The sequence below is a fragment of the Crocodylus porosus genome, unplaced genomic scaffold, assembly GCF_001723895.1.
Source record: "Crocodylus porosus isolate Cpor-Errol unplaced genomic scaffold, CroPor_comp1, whole genome shotgun sequence".
Lineage (NCBI taxonomy): Eukaryota > Metazoa > Chordata > Crocodylia > Crocodylidae > Crocodylus > Crocodylus porosus.
Window position 1 is genome coordinate 14,075,260 of NW_017728947.1, and position 19,874 is coordinate 14,095,133.

The window sequence follows — 19,874 nt, forward strand, 5'->3', positions numbered from 1 at the left end:
ACCCCAGTACTCTTTCCTGCCATGGCAGGGGGTCAGATTTGATGATCTGCTCAGGTCCCTTCCGACCCTAGAAACTATGAAACTATAGGCTAGTACTGTCAAGGATAATACCATCTTACAACAGAGTAATTTACTGCCTTGAAAAACATGTATAGCTGCTGACTGCAGGTGCAATTTATGCCTGGTCAGCCCAGGCATCAAGGGGCCAGACTCCTGTCTGCAGTACCACCTAAGCCACGCAGCTCTGCACTTGTGGCACCCTCGTGCCTCACCTAGCACCTGCGACACCCAACACCACCACCTGGAGCTTGGGGCTGACCCCACCAGGCCTGCTGCTAGCTTGGGCTCACTCTACCCAGGCTCAAATTGTTGCTGTCCCAGGCACACATGTAGACGCTGTTCCTGGGAGCAATTTACTGTGACTCAAACTGCTGCGGAGTTTATTGCTTCATGTTAACTGCATGTGTAATAGATACACCATCTAAGCTCATTTACATTTGCATATTAATGCAAAGGAATAAAATTAATTGCATATTGCTGAATATGCCACATTTGTTTGTGTGGCTGGGACTGCAGCACGTTGAGCTGGGTTGGAGCAGCTGCGGCTGGGAGGGGGCCCGGGGGATCAGCCTGCCAGCCTGGGGCTGCTCTGGCCCAGCTCAATGTGCTGCAGAGGGGCTGGCTGGGGCACAAAGGTGCTTCTGTGTGGGGCTAGCCAGCAAGCAGCCCCTCACTAAAGCACCCTTGTGTCCCACCCAGCTGTGGCAGTGTCTATACTTGTGTTGCTGCACTCAAACTCCACAGCAGGATGGTACTTGTATTTACAGCTAAGCTACTGTAGAGTTTATTAGTTTCTTGTGGTCTAATCGGGTCACACATGTAGACACCAAGACATTTACTGAGGAGCTAATTAGGTAACTGCAGTAAACGTCTCGTGTAGGTGTGCCCACTGAGTCTACTTTAAACTGCATCAGCTGTAAACAACACTCCAGAACCTAGCTACCAGCAGAGAGTAAGAGGAATGCAGCCCTGGTTAGCCACACTCCCTATATTCTCCTTCTTGCCCCTGAAATGCCCTTTACTTCGAGGTTTACAGAAGAGGAAGGCTGTAGTTATGCTGGGTCTATATCTACAGGAGAGATGCAATGGGTTTATGTTCCCTAGAACAGCATATCGGGAGCAGAGCAGGACCCAAGGTCTGGTCTTGTGTGTCAGATTTATCCCTGTCTTAGCACCAGGTCCTGGAAGAGCTGGATTACCTTTTCCTCCCCTTGACTTCAACAGGGGCAGAACATGGTCCTTTTCATGTAGGAGAGAGGAGGAGAGAGGAGAACATGAGGACTTTGGCCTGCTGTGAATTGCCTTTTTTTTTTTTTCTGCAAGTCAAGACTGAACTCCATCAAGGAAAGCAAAGATGTGACTGGAGGGTGCCAGGCAGCCAGGAGCCAGGTACGAGATGGATGTAGGGTGACAGCTGCCTGAAGAGCCGGATTCAGCAATGTGTAATCAAGTGGAATGTCACCTTCAAGCCAAGCAAGAAAAATAGAAAGGCCCCAGCAGTTACGCAGTAATAAGAGCTGTTTAAACAATGATGATGTATCACCTTTATCATTCTCTCTGCAGTGCCATCTCGCTAAAATCCATCACCACTATGCCTGCAGAATTTGTTTGCCTGCACTGAGCTCAGCCCTATAATCACTACCCTCCCAAAAACATAGGACTGGCACACAGTCTAGGTGTGCAAGGATGACAACAAGAAAAAGAAGTCAGTCTGTACACCAACAACATCCTAATGGTGAAGTCTCAGGAGCAGTGAAGGAGTTACCTGGCAGAAGGAGGGGATCCATACCTCCAGTGGGGACCCAGTAATGCTAGACAATGTACTGTAAGGACCTGCCTGTGCCATCAAAAAAGTGGCAAATTTCTCTTAGTAGGTCTCCTTTCCATCCGATTTCAATGGCTGCAATGGAATTCAAAGCCTGTATTTAAAAACTAGCGAGTCTTCCACGTTGATTCATGTACCACAGAGTCTAGCATAATAGGGCTCAGTTACTCTCCCAAGGGACACTGTAGTACACATGATAAACAGCAGCATGTAAGTCTGTTCTTAAAGCAATTTCTCTGAAGTGAAGGGTTTTTGAAGGGGTTTGGGGAACAAAAACTGTACAAGAATCAAGACATGGACAAGGCCAGGTGTACCCAGAATCATTAAGTTCCATTGTGTACAGGCTCACTGCTGAGATAGGCCAATCACCCACAACCAGTGCTGGCTTCAGGGGGAGTAAGGAGTTGAGAGTGCACCTTTCTTCTTCAGAGTGCTCAATACTTCACAGGATCAGACCCTGCTCATGTGGTTTTGGTTGGTAAGCATCAAAGACACCTGATTTGCTTAGCAGTGTGTAGCAGGTACAGCTACTCTGCAGCCACTAAAGGCTATTGTGTAAATTAGTAATTGCAGGCTTCACAGAAAATAGGCATTATTTGTCCAGTGGCATGTAATGGGGCTTGGGGTGGAACTGTAATTGTTTGCATAATCATTGTAAAGCTGGTGCTGAAACTTTGATATTTCTAAATATCAGATGTTTGCTGTATTATGAACCACTCTCCTGCTCCACTGAAGTCAGGGGGAGCTCTGCCATACACACTGGTTAAATCAGTTCTCAAACATTTATGTAAATACACTTCCTTTCTCCTTAAGGGGGAGAAATGTGTTATTGATGTCAATGGGAGTAACAGCAGGCCCTTAATCACCATATTAGAGTACAAGCCTACGAATACTCAGGACTGTCCTGTAAAACCTACTACTCCAGCTACCTCCTGCTGGAGTAATCTACCTTTTCTGTCAGGAGGATTGCTCACATAGTCAGCATTTTGCATACTCTGCAGTGATATTTGGAGCGTTGAGTCCTTAATTGGAGATTATTTTTAACTTCTTTTATACAGCATGGCCCCATAGGGTGTCAAAGCTCCCTTCACCACTGAGAATGTACAAATAAAGAGAGAAGATTTCATTTAAATGTAATTGCAAACAAATGAAAACATAGACAAACATCTATTGTAAAAAAAAAATGAATGAGTCCACTGGGGGCTTATTTGGATGTTAAGTTCTGTGTAGGGTGACTCCTTTTTACTTCAGTTTCTGATAAGCCTATTTAAAAAGAAGTAATGTTCTTGTTTAATAGATTTCAATATGAGGTTGGCCTGAGTGTGTCCTGAAATAACTTTCTTTTTCAGAATAATTTTTGCTCTTGAGAGAATGACTGCACTTAGTGACGTTGCTGTTCCCTACACGACCGTGGGTTCTGCTCTAAAGCTCTCAAGGGAACTCAGTGAAATATGTTCAGCTGTTTCCCATCACGTGCGCACACACTCCTTCCAACCATTCATTTGAGGGGGAGAAAAAAAAGAAAAGAAAACTGTCCATCCAAATGCAGCAAATATTATTTACCCGAGTCTATCCAAACAAGCAGATGATATGAGATTATGTTGACAACCGGTGTCAACCACAGCTTGCAAGTCCTTTCCAGCACACTGCAAAGAGAAAAGCAGAGTTTGAAAAGGAGCAACTGAACATAAGAAAGAAATGCTGTATTCGAAGCATCTTTGCTAGGGTACCATGTTAATAGCCCTCCTAGAGCTGCTTTGCACAACAGCTACTTTGCTATTGAAGGGCCAGTGTTCTCTTTCTGTTTTCACTGACATTTCCACCAAGATATGCTTGTTCCTGCCTAGGGAGGGAGAGTTGCCTCTAAGTGACAGGTCAGTAAAGTTGTCCAGTGACAGGCTAAAAAGATCCATTTGGGGCTGAAGGCAGGCCAGTGCTACAGCCCTGCTGCCACTGCTGCTTCTCCCTACTGCCCAGCTGTGGCAGCATGGATGAAGTTCCCTGCTATGGCATGGTGTGATGCAGGTGAAGCCTAAACACCACAACCCAGATCTGCAATGTCTCTGTAGTACAGCTCCAGGCCACAGGCAGTAGGTTGCCCAATGCTGCTCTAAATGCAGTAGTCAAAGGGAAGAAAACAGAACAATGGGGGAAAGAAGAATAAGCTGGGCACACGCTGGAACTCCAAAGCCCACAAAGACTTAGATTTGGGTCATCAGGCAGAACAGCTGTGGGTTTTAAACTACTGTAGTCTTTATATTTCTATTATATTCATTGCATTAAAGGAGTAGCTGGAAAGCAACACTGCATTTTTATAGGGCCATTAAAATTGACCTTTTCCTTGTCTGAAGTAAAGCAGGCACTTGTCAAAAATAATATCCTATGAAAGAAACATCAGGTTTCTTTTATGCCTTCGCTACAAGAGTGGATTGGCTTTAGGAAAAGACAAGGAAGCATTACCTGGCAGTTCACCAATATAAGTTCTTCTTCCTCTGTTTTCTTTGGGGTGTCTGGTTTGGTTTGATTCAGCTTATTGGTCTGTGCTGAAATGTCATTCTTGGGAGTCCATGTGCCACGGTAGTTTCGTAATTTGGATAAGTTTGTCTCCATCAAGCGTCTTTGCAGAATGTTATGTGGTTGCTTTAAAACAAAAAATGAAGAGAGAAAAATGCAGATCTACTGGTGGAAAACTGCAAAGCTTCTTATATGCATATTATGTATATACTTATATACATATATACAGCCATTAGTCAGTGGTTTGCAGCCTTCATAACAAATGCTTATTCACATAGACAGCAAATGCCCAGGATAAAGACTGGAAGGGAATTCCTGGGTCACCAAGCTCTGCCCAGTGATACCACAGGCAATCATATGTGTTAAACTATTTTCGCATGAATATATCAAGCTCTGTCTAAAACTACTTCTATTGGAAGGCTGCTCCAGAACCTCATGCCGATGGTAAAAGAAACTTCAATTACATACCATACCAAGTTCTAGACCAAAAGTAAATAGGATGGTTTAGCTGGGGAAAGAAATGATATCCAGACAGCATTTGGAGGGAAGTGCTTCCTCTTCCAGAAGGGTAACCAACTGGAGAGGATGACTTTAATGGAAAATAAAAAGGACTTAAGGTGATCTTTCAGCTGGAACTGTCCCAGTTTGCTAACCAAAGTATTTGAATCTGCAACTGTTTGGAAGTTTAACTGCACCGATTCATCCCTTTTTTACTAACTGTCTTATTTCATGTACGGAAGACTATTTGACCTTTGGAATTAAAGAGGTGCTTTAGCTCAAATGTGGTATAGGTCACAGATGCAACATATGTAGTACTGGTATGGCAGCCTTCTGGATTTTTTTTTGCACATGGTGCATTTTTTACATTTTTTTCAATTTTTATTGGTCTACTTAAGCCCTGTGTCCTGTGCCTCTTTCTTCTGATTCTTCCTTCTTCCCTTTGTGCTGTTCTTTGCCTCCCACAAACTTTAAACAGTTTTCTATTTCCTGTGCAGCAAGCGTCCTTCCTGTCTTAATGTGATAGTCCACTGACTTCACAAAGCCTTTGTTTAATTCAACAGGTGTTTTGGGCACCTACCACCCGTCAGCTTGGACTATCTCAACTTGCGGTGTTTTGGGCCAGCCTATATATGCTGTCAAGCAGAGTCTCAAACCTGGTAGGTACTCTCTGCAGCACACCAGATAACAGCAGCTACAAGAAATTAATGTGGCATGGCAGAAGGGAAATGGTCTTCTTAAAATAAACTAACACTTGCCATTTCAAATTCTGTTATGAGCATAACATTTATGGTGGAAGTGACACTACATTAGACTGATCAGAATCCCATAGACATAGTAAATAACAGTTATCACTGAAATATGTTATCTCCCTCCTTCTTCCAGTCTTTCTTATTTTTGTAAGTGTAGTTTAGGTTAAATTGTCACTTCAGAGTAAAATAAAATTTCATAATTATAATCTGTTGCACCTGTTCTGTTTGATTGACACTCATAATGGCATATACTATATAATTGGACAGCATATGTGATTCTGCCTCAGACAATTGGTAACAGTGAAAGATTAGAATTCTAATTATTCAGCCTACATTATACTCAGAAAAGGAATAGGACTAATTCTGCCACCCTTATTTGTGTTGAAATCTACTTTACTCTCAGTATAATCTGTGGGACTAATTACAGGGGAAGTTATTACTCAGCATGACTAAAACTGGCAGAGCTGATTTCCCTAATAACTGTACAGATATTCCACAGTGTGCCATGAAGAAACCAATTAAGAAGCCAGTCTTCCTTCACTGAAACCAGAATTGTTAGGTACAGAACTGCTACAATGATCACAATGAAGGCAAAACATTTTTTTTTATATAATAATGGAAGCAGAAGAGAAGAATGTGCTATTCCTCCCGCAGGCAAAGAGAGAAGTGGTTCACTGAAGTCTACATGATTTCTTATTATTTAACTTTTGCTAAAGTTGAAATGCTTAATTTTTATGAGCAGTGAATTTTCACCTAAGTCAGTAAAAAAAAAAAAAATGAGGCATTAGATGGCTTGTGCTACAGGTGCCAGAATAGGGAGCCAATCACCTTCAGGACATCAGCTCACATCTGGTGCGTCTGCACTTGTGCTTTAATGCACATAAGCCTATTTTAATGCACATTAAAGTGTCACTAAAAAGTGCTACTTAGCTAGTGCTCATTGAAATAGGCTACTGCACATTAAGCTTCACTTAAAAACTATGGTGCCTGCACGTGAGCATAGAGGCTGCTCCAATGCGCTGTACTTACAGCGCATCAGAGTAGACTTGATTAATCAAGTAATTACCATGCTCTTTCAATGAGCTTTTGTTCAAGAGCTCCCACTGCCATTTTTAAGTATGGGGACACTGATACATGAGATGATGTGGCACTTTAATTAGAGCGGCTCCCAGAGCCATTCTAATTAAAGCATTGCCTAACCCACTCCCAGAGCATGTGTAAAATTGCCCTGTGCTCTTTAGTTAATGTGCATTAAGACAGGCTAATGCACAGTTTCCTAGTACCTCACAGTGGAGGTAATGTGCATTAGATGCACATTACTAGATGTAATGTGCATGAATTAAAGCACATTAATGCAGTCTAGATGCGCCCATCAAGTCTAGATCACTAGTGCTGAAATGTGATAAATAAATTACAAAAGGACAGATCTTATTTCATCTCTTAGCTACCTGCACAAGATGGCTAAACAGCTAAATGCAATACTCTTCTCTGCTTCTCAAATTCCTTGAAAGCCATTATCGCAAAAGGTGGGTGGGGTCCTCCTTCCCATTCATTTGTTGCTACTTAGTGTTAAGGCTAAGAGGGAGGCCTCCTATAAAAGTAGTGGTTTGTCAAGGAATTGAGCAGGGTGGAATAGGATCTGCTCAACCCATTAAAAGTTTGGGATCAATCTGAGTGCCTTTCCAAAAATCTCAGGTCCCAAATACACTTACCAGCATTGGGGAACCCTTCTGTCACTGTAGCCTTGAATGACACCCAACCTAACATATGCTAACTACAAGCTTCATTGCAGATCAATATCAGAGCCCAAACCTGGGGCATCTCAAAATAAAAACACAAGCTTCTATTATGTGTCTGGCAAACTAATCTCCCTGACTGGCAGCTGTATTAGACACACAAATCTCTTGGGAAATCAAGCACTAGAGGAACAAAGACATGGCTTGTGCTGAAGTATGTTGCCAGAGCTAATGGAACCATCTTTTATTGATGTGAGTTTTTCTGAAGTCTGAGGTTAACGCTAGCTTCAGTGGGCCAAGCAGAGCTTACTGTATGCTCCAGTATATAAAATATCTAACACAACAACAACGGAAAAACTCCTTTTGGCATCGTTTTGTCAGAGGCTATTACTAACTTATTATTAGTTTAAACTTTTATTCCCCTTGCCTTTCCTGGGGAACACAGAGCAAAGAGCATTAGTCACAATATTGACTCAAATGATGGAAAGAGGAATTGGAAATAAAATTAATGATTTAGGGGAAGTTGCAAAAATCCTGATGGAAATGGCAGCCAGACCATTTAAGGAATGAAAAGAAGGAAAGATCTTATCCAGCACTGAGTTATCCTCAGCAGTGGCCTCCTTTTAGTACAACTCTGACAGTTCATCCAGGTCAAACATATAAAAGACCTCAGCCTAAAGAAAGGCTTGATTATGCAAGTTGCCTCTCCGCCCATCATACAAAACTACAGAGGATTTCAGTCTGGACTGAAACATTATGTTGTGAAACAAATACATCATTTCCTAATGTGGTCCTAGGTATTAGTAATAGGGGCATAGAGATGATTTGTGTAAAAAAATTGCAAGAAAGTGATTTATCTTTCCAAGATCAACTAGGGGTTAAAAGAAAAAAATGAAAGAACAGGTGGAGAACTTCAAGGTCCTATTCTCTAACTTCCTAGTGCTCAGGAGTTTAAAGAACTGGTTCCTGTTTTGGCCCCTCTAATGTTTGTGCAGACAAAAAGATGCAATTTAACAATATGCTGTGAGGACTTCCTGACTTGCTTGCCGTCTGGCTCCTAAAATGAGAGGAAACCCCAAAAGAAGGGCATGATGGAAAGTTCAGGTACTCCGATTGCTGTATAGAACCTGTGGTCCTACCTAGATCAGTAGTTCTCAATGAGGGTGCCCTGGGATTCTTTCAAGGATGCCAGGGAATGTTAGCACTGTTATGCATGCAAACCTGATTTATAAAATAAACCCAGAGATTTAAAATAGGAATCCATAGTCTCAAAAATATTCTGACATATTATGGCCTGAGTTCTTGGCAGTAGAAGAATTGCTCTGTTATTTTTCTGTAGGCAAAAAATGAGTGAAAACTAAGGGCTGGCATTTTCCAAGGGGGACCTCAAGTCTATCAAGTGGGCCTTGAGTCTAAAAAGACTGAGAACCACTGACTTAGGACCACTCCACTTTGTGATGGAGTTTCTTGCTCCTGGGCAAAGTGTTTACATGTGCACTCAGGACCACAGCATGATGAGCCAGGGCAGCACAACCCTGGCTGGCAGATGTCCCAGGGGGTCAGCCTCCAGCCCAGAGCTGCTCCTGCCTGGCTCAACATGCTGCAGAGGGACTGGCTGGGGCACAAGGGTGCTACAGTGCATGGCTAGCTGGCAGTAGCACCATTGTGCCCTAGCCAACCCTGGTCATCGTCTACATGTGAATTGCAGCAGAGTAAATAACTCCATTGTAGAACAGTACTTGTGTTGGGCATGACTATCCTATAACATAGTTAATTCGTTTACTCCTACTTAATAGAATCACTTGTGTAGATAGTGATGCTTTGCTGCAGAGCAAATTAAGCAACTCCGCACGAAGTGTCTCATGTAGATGCACCCTCTATGTGGCAAGCAACATCTTTCACTCTTGCAAATCAGTTGTCAAAACTTCTTCCAGCTGATCATTTATCCACAATCTGTAAATTTCTAAATTGCTTCATCACTGAAAAAGAGAGGGAAAATGGGATTCAAAATAAATTATCTGAGTTTCCTCCACATATAGCTTTTTCTCACTTCTCATTTCTGTTCACTCCTCTCTTCCATTCATTCTCATCCTCTTGGGCCTATTGCTATTTCTCACATTATCTGACTAATGTTGATGGGAAGCTCCTGGGAGCAAAGACTTTGCCTTCTCGTTTGCCTATAATATGGCAGGTAAATATCTATGACATTAGATTACTAAAAATATAGAATATATTTAGGTAGCTGTAAACAGAAGTTTGATGTGCATATAGACCTTAATACTGGACTGTCAGTGACTTATTAAATTGTAAGGCTTTGAAGATTCAGGTGACAGTGGAATTGAGACAGCATCACCTCTATGGGAATAACTAAGAACAAAGATGACTAGTGTGGTTCAAATTTCCAAACATCCTGTTGCCTTTCCTAATGGTGAGATTGTTCATTATCTGTATAGTTAGGCTTTAGAAGGAACAAAACACCTAATGGTTCAGGGCTAAGAAAGACCAAGCTTTAACTCATGACTTGACTCCATGAATGCCCTTAACTCTTGGTGGTTTGGGAGCTGACTGTCCTTGTTGGAGAGGTAAACCCATAACTACTATAGCAGGCTTTCCTGCAGCCTGTTTTTTAAACAACTATGTGTATGTCTACACTGATGTGACTACAGCATACTATGGACATAGTAGAGTTAGTTTTAAACTATTAGCCTGGCTACTGATAGCAATCTAGCTGCAACAGGATGAGAGAGTGAATAAAGACCTTGCCATGGAAGTTGGCTGGCTGCCAGTACCAGAGTGGCCTCATTAAAAGTTAGCACAGATGTGTCTATGATGCAGTTCAGGCATACCCGAAATCCTGTCCACCATGAGAGATGGGGCACTGGATTGGGCACACCCAGTTGGGCCAGGCCATAATAACAATATCTATTCTCTTGGTTGTCAACCCATATTACTGAAACATTTTAAAAAATGGCAATGGATGTACAGAGAATAAACAAAAACTGCAACTCTATAAGGTGAGCACTTGAATCTGAATGATCTGCTAACAGCCAGTGTCTTTTAAATGCACTGGGCCAGATGGTATGTGAACTGGTACAGTCTGCCTAAAGTCAAACAACCGATATGGCTTTGCATTGCATTACCAGATGCAGGTCTGGCCTACTGAGTTCCCAGCAGAACAAAAAAGAGAAGCTGACAGAGCTTCCTAGTATCCTTATGAATAGCACTTCTCTTTCATGCTACTGTAACACCAGCTGCCATTCTTGGACTGCCATGTTGAGCAGTATAGTGAATATGATGGCAATTGTAATGACTCTAATTAGCATGGCAGTGAAGGTCCGGTAGCAAGTGCTGTAGCATGTCATAGCTAGTCCTATCAGCTAGAATACAAACTTGCTAGGGATCCTGGGCTCCTGGTTGTTAGCATGTCTCCAATTCATGCTATTATCACATTTTTACTTTTCTGAGTAGACATAACCTGGTGCAAGCAGAGCTATCATGATTGGGTAGATAATTTGCATGGGTAAGAACAAAACCTGTAAATATGTGAGGTTTGGCTTGACTCCATGAGTGCCCATTCAAACTGCTCCTGACTTGTGGAAAGCTGAAAACATGTTAACCCACATCCAGTTGCCTCACTTCCCTAATAACACTGCATTATCCTGGTATAAAAATACCATATTTATTCACATACCACACACGCTTTTCCTCCCTAACCAGACCTCCAATATTTGAATAAGTGTCTGAAGCAGGGAAGCTGATTTTCTTTGCTGGAATAGAAGCATGAAGATGCTGGCAGCCATTTTGCAACACCAGCTCTCCATGAAAAAGCCAGCGACTCTGGAAGAATCTTTTTTTCTGCATTCTGCCTTCCAAAAACAAGGTGCATGCCTTATTTGAGGGCATATCGTATTCAGGAAAATGTAGTACTTCACTGGGTTTTCTAGCTAGCAAAGAAGCCTGTAATGCTGAAGTCAAGGAGCCCTGAGGCACATCATGCTCAAGTTGGCTGATCTGGGAGCTCTTCCCAATCCTAACCCAAGAACAAGTCACAGGCAATGGATGTTAACTGTTCCAATCTGTTTAATGCACTATTGGAAGAAGCTCACTAAAGGATCTATAGGGAACAGATTAGACACTTCCTGGGTGCTTCCTCAGGCTTTCCTCAGGATCATTTGCTAGCCCCCATTTTTCCAATCTAGCTTCTTGCTAAGCTTCTATAAACAACATCTCAAAAGTACATACTTAGTCTGCTGCTTCCCATGTGAACACACTTCTAGCACATGTGCATAGAACAGGGATGGGCAAAGTCCAGCCCATGGGCTGGATTGGGCCCACAGTGGACTCCATTTCCCAGCAGGCCAGGCCTGTATCGCTGCAGCCAGTTTCCATGGAGACCCCAGGAGTGGCAGGGCCATGACAGGGCAGTGTCAGGATTTCCATGGAGACTGGTTCCAGCAGCACTGAGAGGGCAGCCAGCTGGATGGGGAGCTGCTCCAGGGCCAGGATTGTGGTGGTGACTGCATGGTCCAGAGCTGGGACAGAGGCATGCAGGCAGGAAATGGCAGCTCTGCCCCAGCTCCGGAGCAGCCACTACGCTTTCACCACTATAGGCCCTGGCCCTGGAGCAGCTCTCTGCCTAGCTGCATGCCCTACCAGCACTGGTGGGGCCCATCTCCATGGAAACCCTGGCCCCACTCTGTCACAGCCCCACCACTCCTGGGGTCTCCATGGAAACCAGCCACAGCAACATGGGCAGGGGCTGCTGGGAAATGGAGTCCAGCTACGGGCCAGATCTGCCATTTTGCGTACCCCTGGCCTAGAAGGATAAATGAGTCTCTTCCTCCATCAGCAAGTTTGTAAGGAAAAGCAATTGAATCCAATTTGTGTTCCTGGTTCTCTCTCTGCCTCTGTGCTCCAGTTTCTTCCCCTGAAGGCTGGAAAGCCCAAGCAAACAAAGGGAAAGAGGCTCTCAGCTCCAGGGAAAGAGTTGGGAATTTAAGTGTAGTGGTGGAAAAGGAACCACTTTCTTAACAACTGCATCAAGAGGGGATCTGCTATATACCTGCTGGAGCATCAACTATTTTTAATAAGTCTAGGACAAGGGGAGAGAGGTAAGACAGGCAGGAGTTCAGGGAAGGATGCTCAACACGTTAGAACAGAAATTGTGGAGAAAGTCTTCTTCCATTCCAGGTAACAAGCTTCACACTGTGCCTTGGGATTTCCTTGGAAATAACTAAAGGCTTCAGCATACAGTTACAAATGCCAGGCTCCTATAGGGCATAACCTGAGAGGTCTTCTACATTACAAATCACCATTGCAATTCTCTAGCCAAGCCAAAGGAAAGACTAAAGAGTTGGCATCTCTCAACTCATGAGAGATCTGGGAATCTAGTCCTAAGCTTTAGAGAAAACATGATCTTGTGTTTGGAAACCAAACTGGCTCAACCCCTGGCTCTGACACAGATTTTCTGTGAGAAGACATTTCATTTCACTACACCTCAGTTCTCCTTTTATAAATGGAAATAACAAAAATTATTTTGCTTTTTGATTGCAGGCCCTTTGGGGTACAAACTGTCTCCGACTGAGCATTGTGGCATGCTTGTAGCTTGAAAGCTTAACTCATCGTGGCTGGGGCCTCTGGACACTACTCAAGTAAGCGACAATAAATATGATTAAAGGAAATATCACAAAGCTGGTTGACTCGCCTTCCCATCTTTTGATTTGACAAGACACAGATGGCCTATTCCAAATGAACATTTCCTGACTTTAACTGCTAGACAGGACTGACAACGCACTATAATGTATAGTTCTGACACAGTACAAGGCACAGAATGGCCAGTTCTACTCAACAAGCTGTTCAGAGAATCAGCCTAGCTGTCAAAATGTGATTTGTTTTTCATAAAACTGAACAGGGAGAAGTGTATAAAAGAACAATCAAGCAAAAATGCAACAAATAAATAGCAGTGAAATTAATCTACTAACCATCATCTATAGTCAAGTTGGAACAGCTGCAAGAAGTTGAATGGGTTACATAAGTTGGAGAAGCTGAAATAAACAAAACCCTCAGGCTTAGAAAGCTAATAGGAAAATCATGACCTGGGCCCTAAAATGACTCTTCAGTCATAGAACATTTTATGCATCCTGGCCATTTGAGCTTGTGTTTCCAGACTGCCTTTCCTGTTTGATCTTTAGAGGGTATTCAGTCAGGGTCCCTTCACCTCCCTGCTGCTGCATTTGAGGCTTGGCAGAATGTTAGCTCAATGGTATTATCTTCTACTTACAGCATTTCCTTGGAAACTCCTCCATGTATCACAGCAGGAATAGGGTCTTTGAGAAATACAAGGGGGCAGGCCAGGAAGGGAAGACACTATAGCTACACTCTAGAGAAAGCCTACCTGGGGACTGCTTAGGTGGATTATTGAGTAAGCATTAACTGGGTTCACACTCAACTGTGTACAGGGCACTTGTGGGCAGTAGGCATGAAGTTCATGAGCATTCATCTCTGGAGAAAACAAGATAGAAATCAGGATCCACCATGCAGATATTTGCCCTCTGTATGTGAATGGCTATGGCCTCAAATATGAAAGTCTGTGAACCTCTTTGGGGGAACAACTTGAAGATAAAATTACAGACTTCTCGGTGTGCATTGCTCCTTATGCAAAGGGGAGAAAACACTTACAGGAGGGAAATGGTCCAAAGTATAACTCTGGTGAGGTGCCAGAGGAGCCAGTTTTATTTCTTCCCTTTTCTCCTTCACTTTTTATTTAGCATCCATCTTTACAATGCTCTCGTATCCACCTGTAGCTACTTGTGGACTTGACGCTCTCTGGGACAGCCACCAAACATTTCTGATGCTACAGGCAGTCCTGTCAGCATTTCTTCAGCGCTCCCTTTCCATTGCTTGAAAATAATGAGGCTGTCCACCTCACCCACCCCCCTAGCTTACTTTCAATTTCTGCTCTCTTCCTCCTTTTTCTCAGCCCTACACCTCCACTTTGTATCCTTCTAGCAAGCTCATCTTCACACATTTTCTCTGCATGATTAAACCCTTGTTCTCTTCCTCAAGGCCATTTCAGGACAGCAGCTGCAATATTCCATCCTTTTTCCACTTCTCCTCGCTGCACTATCAGCCAGCATATTATATCTGTTTGAATTGTTTTGACCTTGACTGAACCAGGCCATACTCTCCTTGAGGCAGGGTCTGTGTGTCCTTGTACATTTTTGCAGGGCTGAGCACACTGAAGTGCTCAAACAAAAAGAACCAGGGAAGTATTTTTAATGCTCTTTTACCCTTCAAAAGGTATGGTACGGGAAAGATGGAAGCATTGTAATGCTTCTTTCCACCTTCTCCCAGCATTTTGTTTATTCAAAACGCCTGAACTTCACCTTACATAACAGCAATGATATTTCAGGCATTGACAGATAAGGGTTTTTTGGTGGGGATAGTGCAGGGTGCTGTTAAATCCTTTAAAGCACCAGCTGCATGGTTGGGAGTGATTTTAGACACTCTTTGGCTAGGGACAAACATTACACATCAACTGGTTTAAGTGATCCAAAACTAGTTTAAACCTATAACAGAACATATGCTCGGTACACATAAACCAGTTTGAAAATGGCTGAAACCAGTTTGAGATAACCTGGTTGAATGTAGTATCAGAGTTAACTGATTTGGCTCAAACCAGTTTAGGAAATGTCTGTCCCAGACTCCTTGCTGGTTTAAGATAAACCAGAGTCCCCCAGCATCCCACTATGCTTGTGGGGGGGTCGGGGGGGGCTCTCTGCTCCACAGTAGGACTGGCCCCTCCCCTCTGCATCTGCCTGACTTCTAAGCAGGGATTATTCCCTCCCGCCCCTCAGCTTTACACAGACACCTCGGCATTAGCTAGCAGACCACATATTGGCTACAGGCCATGCTGTGGGAGAGACAAAGGCAGACAGGCTTTTTGGAACTAATCAACAGGTTAATGTCCTTCCTTGGAAACACTGTTTGGGAAGAGCTGTTTGCTCCCCTCCCTCCCCCTCACCACTCTCTGCTAAGCACAAATTCCCCCCTCCCCTCTGCCTTGCTGAGAGGTGTCTGTGTATTAGCCAGCAGACCACATGCTGGGTCTGTGCTGAATCAACAGATAGCTGGTAAAGTCTCTCTGTTTTTTTAATGGGGCAATAAACACTGAGATAAGGACAATAAACATTGTTACCATCCCCCTCCCCCAACACTTGCATGCCTGTCAACTTGCTGCAGATTCTGACAGTATAAAGAAGCAGGGACAGGGAGATTGGAAAGCTTTGTATCATTAACAGATGCGTGCACTGCACACACCCACCTTGCCTCAGAGTGCTAGCCCAGGGCTGGAGGCTGGCAACACTCCTGCCCCTCGAGCAGCAAGCAGGGAAAAGCCTGGGACTCCAGGCAGGGTGGGGGTTCACACCCCTCCCTAATCAGAGCCCTGCTGGGACCTGGCCATACCCCTCAGTTTAGCTCTGTGGCAGGGCAGGTAGGGCTGTTCTAGCACCCCCCACTTGCAGCCTGAACCACTGGAGTTTCCTCAGACCAGAGGGATTATCTGTATGGTTGGAAACCTGTTCAACCTAGCCAGATTAGACTAACCTGCAAAAGTTAATTCAGGCTCAGCCTTTTTGAATGTCTGTCCCTAGCCTTTGGGGTGCACAAGTATCCTTCCTCAGGTCTGAGAAAGAAGCAGATACAACTTGAGATTTACTTCTTAGACTTGAGGAAGAGTACTTTTGTGCCCCAAGCCCATCCAAAATCTCTCTCAGCCATGCAGTTGGTTCAGTAAAAGATATCCCCCTATCCCACCCCACTCCACAAATACACACAAAAAATCTTTGCATCTCATGTATTTCCTGGACTGTAATGGCTACAACATCACTCCAGCACTACTACCACTAATTTCAGAGGATGAGCAGTGGTAATATGAGCCTCTGACCCATTGTTTGAAAGCTCCAAGCCATCGACCTCTATATTTTCAGCTGCCCTAAGAATCTACCATTCATGCATCATGAGTTATATTGACACAAACGTATATAGTATCACTTGGTTATCTACGATCACAATTCTAGAACTGTATCACCTGCTTACACACTTAGGAGATCCCTGCCCTAAAAACCATATCCACTTAGAATTAACTGAGATAGGGAGGAAGCAGAACAAGTATATCATGATCAGCCAATTTTGCCTCCTTCCCTCCACTCCCCTACAACTAGTGAACAGCCACTTGCATCCCCATTATTGTTAGAGAATACAAATAACATTTGTAAATGAGCACAGAGCCTACGCAAAGCAACTTGCCTTTGAGCTACATCTCAGCTTATTCTGCTCATACCAGAATTTGATTTTTTTTCACACCAAGGAAAGTTAATCATCCATAGAAAGCATGGTTTTTAATTCTAAAAATAAAGTGTAAATCTTAATCATATTCCCAGGATTTACTCCTACAGCACACTGCACCATTATTTTAACAAAGTTAAAAAAAAGAACACTCACCCACCCATCCCAAGGAAACTGGTCCCAGTCCCCCCTGACACCACATTTCTGAATCAAGAAGTGAAGTAGAGCACTGACATGCTGGTCAGAGCCATCTCATTCTTTAGCAGTACTTCAGAACAGTCTCCTCCATACCAGCTGAGGGCAGCTGAAGTGATCTTGTCACATTCTTATCCTACTCCTCAGAGTCAGCAACACAGGAATCAGATACACCGGTTCTGTCCAGTTGAGCGCTCTCCAGAGAGAAGATGTTCTTAGCTGGTCTGATCTAGTTGCCTTCTTGTCCCTTTGCACCACTGGAGCAATGAGGCTTGGTTATGTAAGAATACTGATGTCACGGTTTTAACGCTACAGCAAGCGCTCTCCTGTAAAAACAGTCTTAACTTATATTGTGCAACATAACTGGTAAGTAGTAGAACCAATTCCAGACAAATTGTCTGGCACAGTAGAGGATAAAGGATCTTCCAGGCTGTTATCTGTCTCCTGGGTGGAAATATGGTGGAAGTAAATCATTTCAGCTACTCTTGACTCAGAAATGAAAACGCTTTTTAGGTGGAGAAAGTGCTTCTGCTAAAAGTTTAAATGTTTCCCTTTTCTGAACCTATGCACCCTGGTAGTAATTCTAGTCCAGTTATGCTGTGGTCACATACCAGCTTGTTGGGCAACTTTCACAGGTGGATTTTTGGTGCAGGTGAGGATATTTGCTATTTACCATAAAAAGCAAGAAAGAAGTATGAAAATTATGACTGTAAAACTGAACACATGGCACATGATATCTTTAAGATTTTGAGTCACAATTAAGTTTTCCAAGAGAACCACCCAATTCATGAGAATTTTCAGGCCTTTAATCAAAATAACATTTACAAGATATAAGGACAGATACATTAATGCTTTCAACTTCACATTTCATAGAATCCTAAAAAATTAGGGTTGGAAGGGACCTCACGTGGTCATCTAGTCCAACCTCTTGCTCAAGGCAGGACAAAGCCAAAGCTTTGTCTAGCTGGGTCTTAAAACTGTCCAAGGATGGAGATTCCACAACCTCGCTGGGTAACCTGTTCCAGTGCTTTACTACCCTCCTAGTGAGAAAGTTTTTTTCTAATATCTAACCTAAACTTCCCTCACTGCAGCCTGAGACCATTGCTCCTTGTTCTGCCGTCTGCCACTGCTGAGAACAGTCTTGATCCATCCTCTTTGGAACAACCCTGCAGGTAGATGAAGGCTGCTATTAAATCCCCCCTCAATCTTCTTCTCCAGGCTAAATAAGCCCAGTTTCCTCAGCCTCTCCTCATATGTAGGGACCTACTCAAATTGCAATTTCACTATTTTTGCAGAAACCATGAAAAAGGCAGTTTCCACAATTTTGCACAGAATTGCCAAAAAAAACTTACTAAAAATAAAATTTGGGATTCCCAGTGGGAGCCAGCAGCCACTTGCTGCCCAGCCTAACAGCCCACCATTGGGGTGGTGGAGGGAAGCCAGTGGCACAAAGGGTTAGCAGTTCAGATGGTGGCTGGTACCCTCCTCCCTCCATTGGTGATTGGCTGAGAGGACTACCTTTTGTGCGGCCCCATCTCTTACTGCCAATTAGTAACCAGGGGTGATTAGTAACTCTTCATGTGGCCATCTATGCCAATCAGTGGCAAGGGGCAGGGCTGCACAAAAAGCAGCCCTCTTGGCCAATCAATGTTGATGAACAGGGTCACCAGGGCCCCTTGGTCAGTCAGTGGTGTGGGGGGATCTCACTGCAAAAAATCCCACAAAAATGATAGCTGGCATGATTAGCAGCCCACAAAAGCACCCTTCTGCTGCCTCAATTTGGGTAGGTCCCTATTCATAAGTCATAAGCCCAAGCCCTCTAACCATTTTCATTTCCCTCCACTGGACTCTCTCCAATTTGTCTACATTGTTTCTGTAGCGTGGGTCCCAAACCTGGACACAGTACTCCAGATGTGACCTCACCAGTGCTGAATAGAGGAGAAAACTCACTTCTCTCAATCTGCTGACAACACTTACTAATGCAGCCCAGTATGCCCTGAGACTTCTTTGCAACAAGGGCACTCTGTTGGCTCACATTCAATGTATTGTCCGCTGTAACCTCCAGGTCCTCTTCTGCAGATCTGCTGCTTAGCCAGTCAGCCCCCAGCCTATACTAGTGCATGGGATAGCTCTGACCTAATTGCAGGACTTTCCACTTTTCCTAATTGAACCTCATGAGATTTCTTTTGGTCCAGTCCTCCAATTTGTCAAGGTCTCTCTGAATCCTATCCCTACCTTCTGGTGTATCTACTATTCCCCCCGGTTTGGTGTCATCTGTGAACTTGCTGATGGTGCACTCCATCCCATCTTCCAGGTTGTTGATGAAGAGATTGAGCAACACCAGACCCAGGACTGACCCTTAAGGCACTCCACTTGATACCAGCTAGCTGCCAACTAGACATCAAGCCATTGATCGCTACCCTTTGAGCCCAATGTTCCATCCAGTTTTCTATCCAACTTGCAGTCCATTCATCCAACCCAGACTTCCTCAGCTTGCTTGTGAGAATGTTGTGGGAGACTTGCCATTGGGAAATCCATGCTGTTTCTAATCACCTTATTCTCCTCAAAGTGCTTAGGAATAGATTCCTTGAGGACCTGGTTCATGATTTTAGTTTCATAGTTTCATAGATGTTAGGGTTGGAAGGGACCTATTAGATCATCAAGTCCAACCCCCTGCCCTGGGCAGGAATGAGTACTGGGGCCAGATGACTTTAGCCAGGTGTCTGTCCAATCTCCTTTTAAACACCTCCAAGGAAGGGGACAACACCACTTCCCTTCATAGAATCATAGAAGTAGGGTCAGAAGGGACCTTGTAGATCTACAAGTCCGACCCCCTGCCTGGGCAGGAGAAAAACTGGGCTCAAATGATCCCAGCTAGGTAAGCATCAAGCCTCTTCTTAAAGACCCCCAGGGTAGGAGCCAGCACCACTTCCCTTGGAAGTTGGT

The 19,874-nt window shown here is 43.8% G+C and overlaps 1 protein-coding gene across 3 annotated transcripts in view; it reads right to left on the reverse strand.

The window, feature by feature from the left end:
* Positions 1 to 19,874, reverse strand: part of NRIP3 (nuclear receptor interacting protein 3) — a 40,728-nt gene that overhangs the window by 15,276 nt on the left and 5,578 nt on the right. For 2 of the 3 annotated variants that reach the window (XM_019552238.1, XM_019552236.1), the window contains exons 2-3: positions 4,346 to 4,525; positions 3,449 to 3,531 (exon numbers count right to left, since the gene is read on the reverse strand). In XM_019552238.1, the coding sequence (XP_019407783.1) occupies positions 3,449 to 3,531; positions 4,346 to 4,525 (263 nt within the window). The remainder of the gene's footprint in view (positions 1 to 3,448; positions 3,532 to 4,345; positions 4,526 to 19,874) is intronic. The other variant, XM_019552237.1, reaches the window with a different exon arrangement.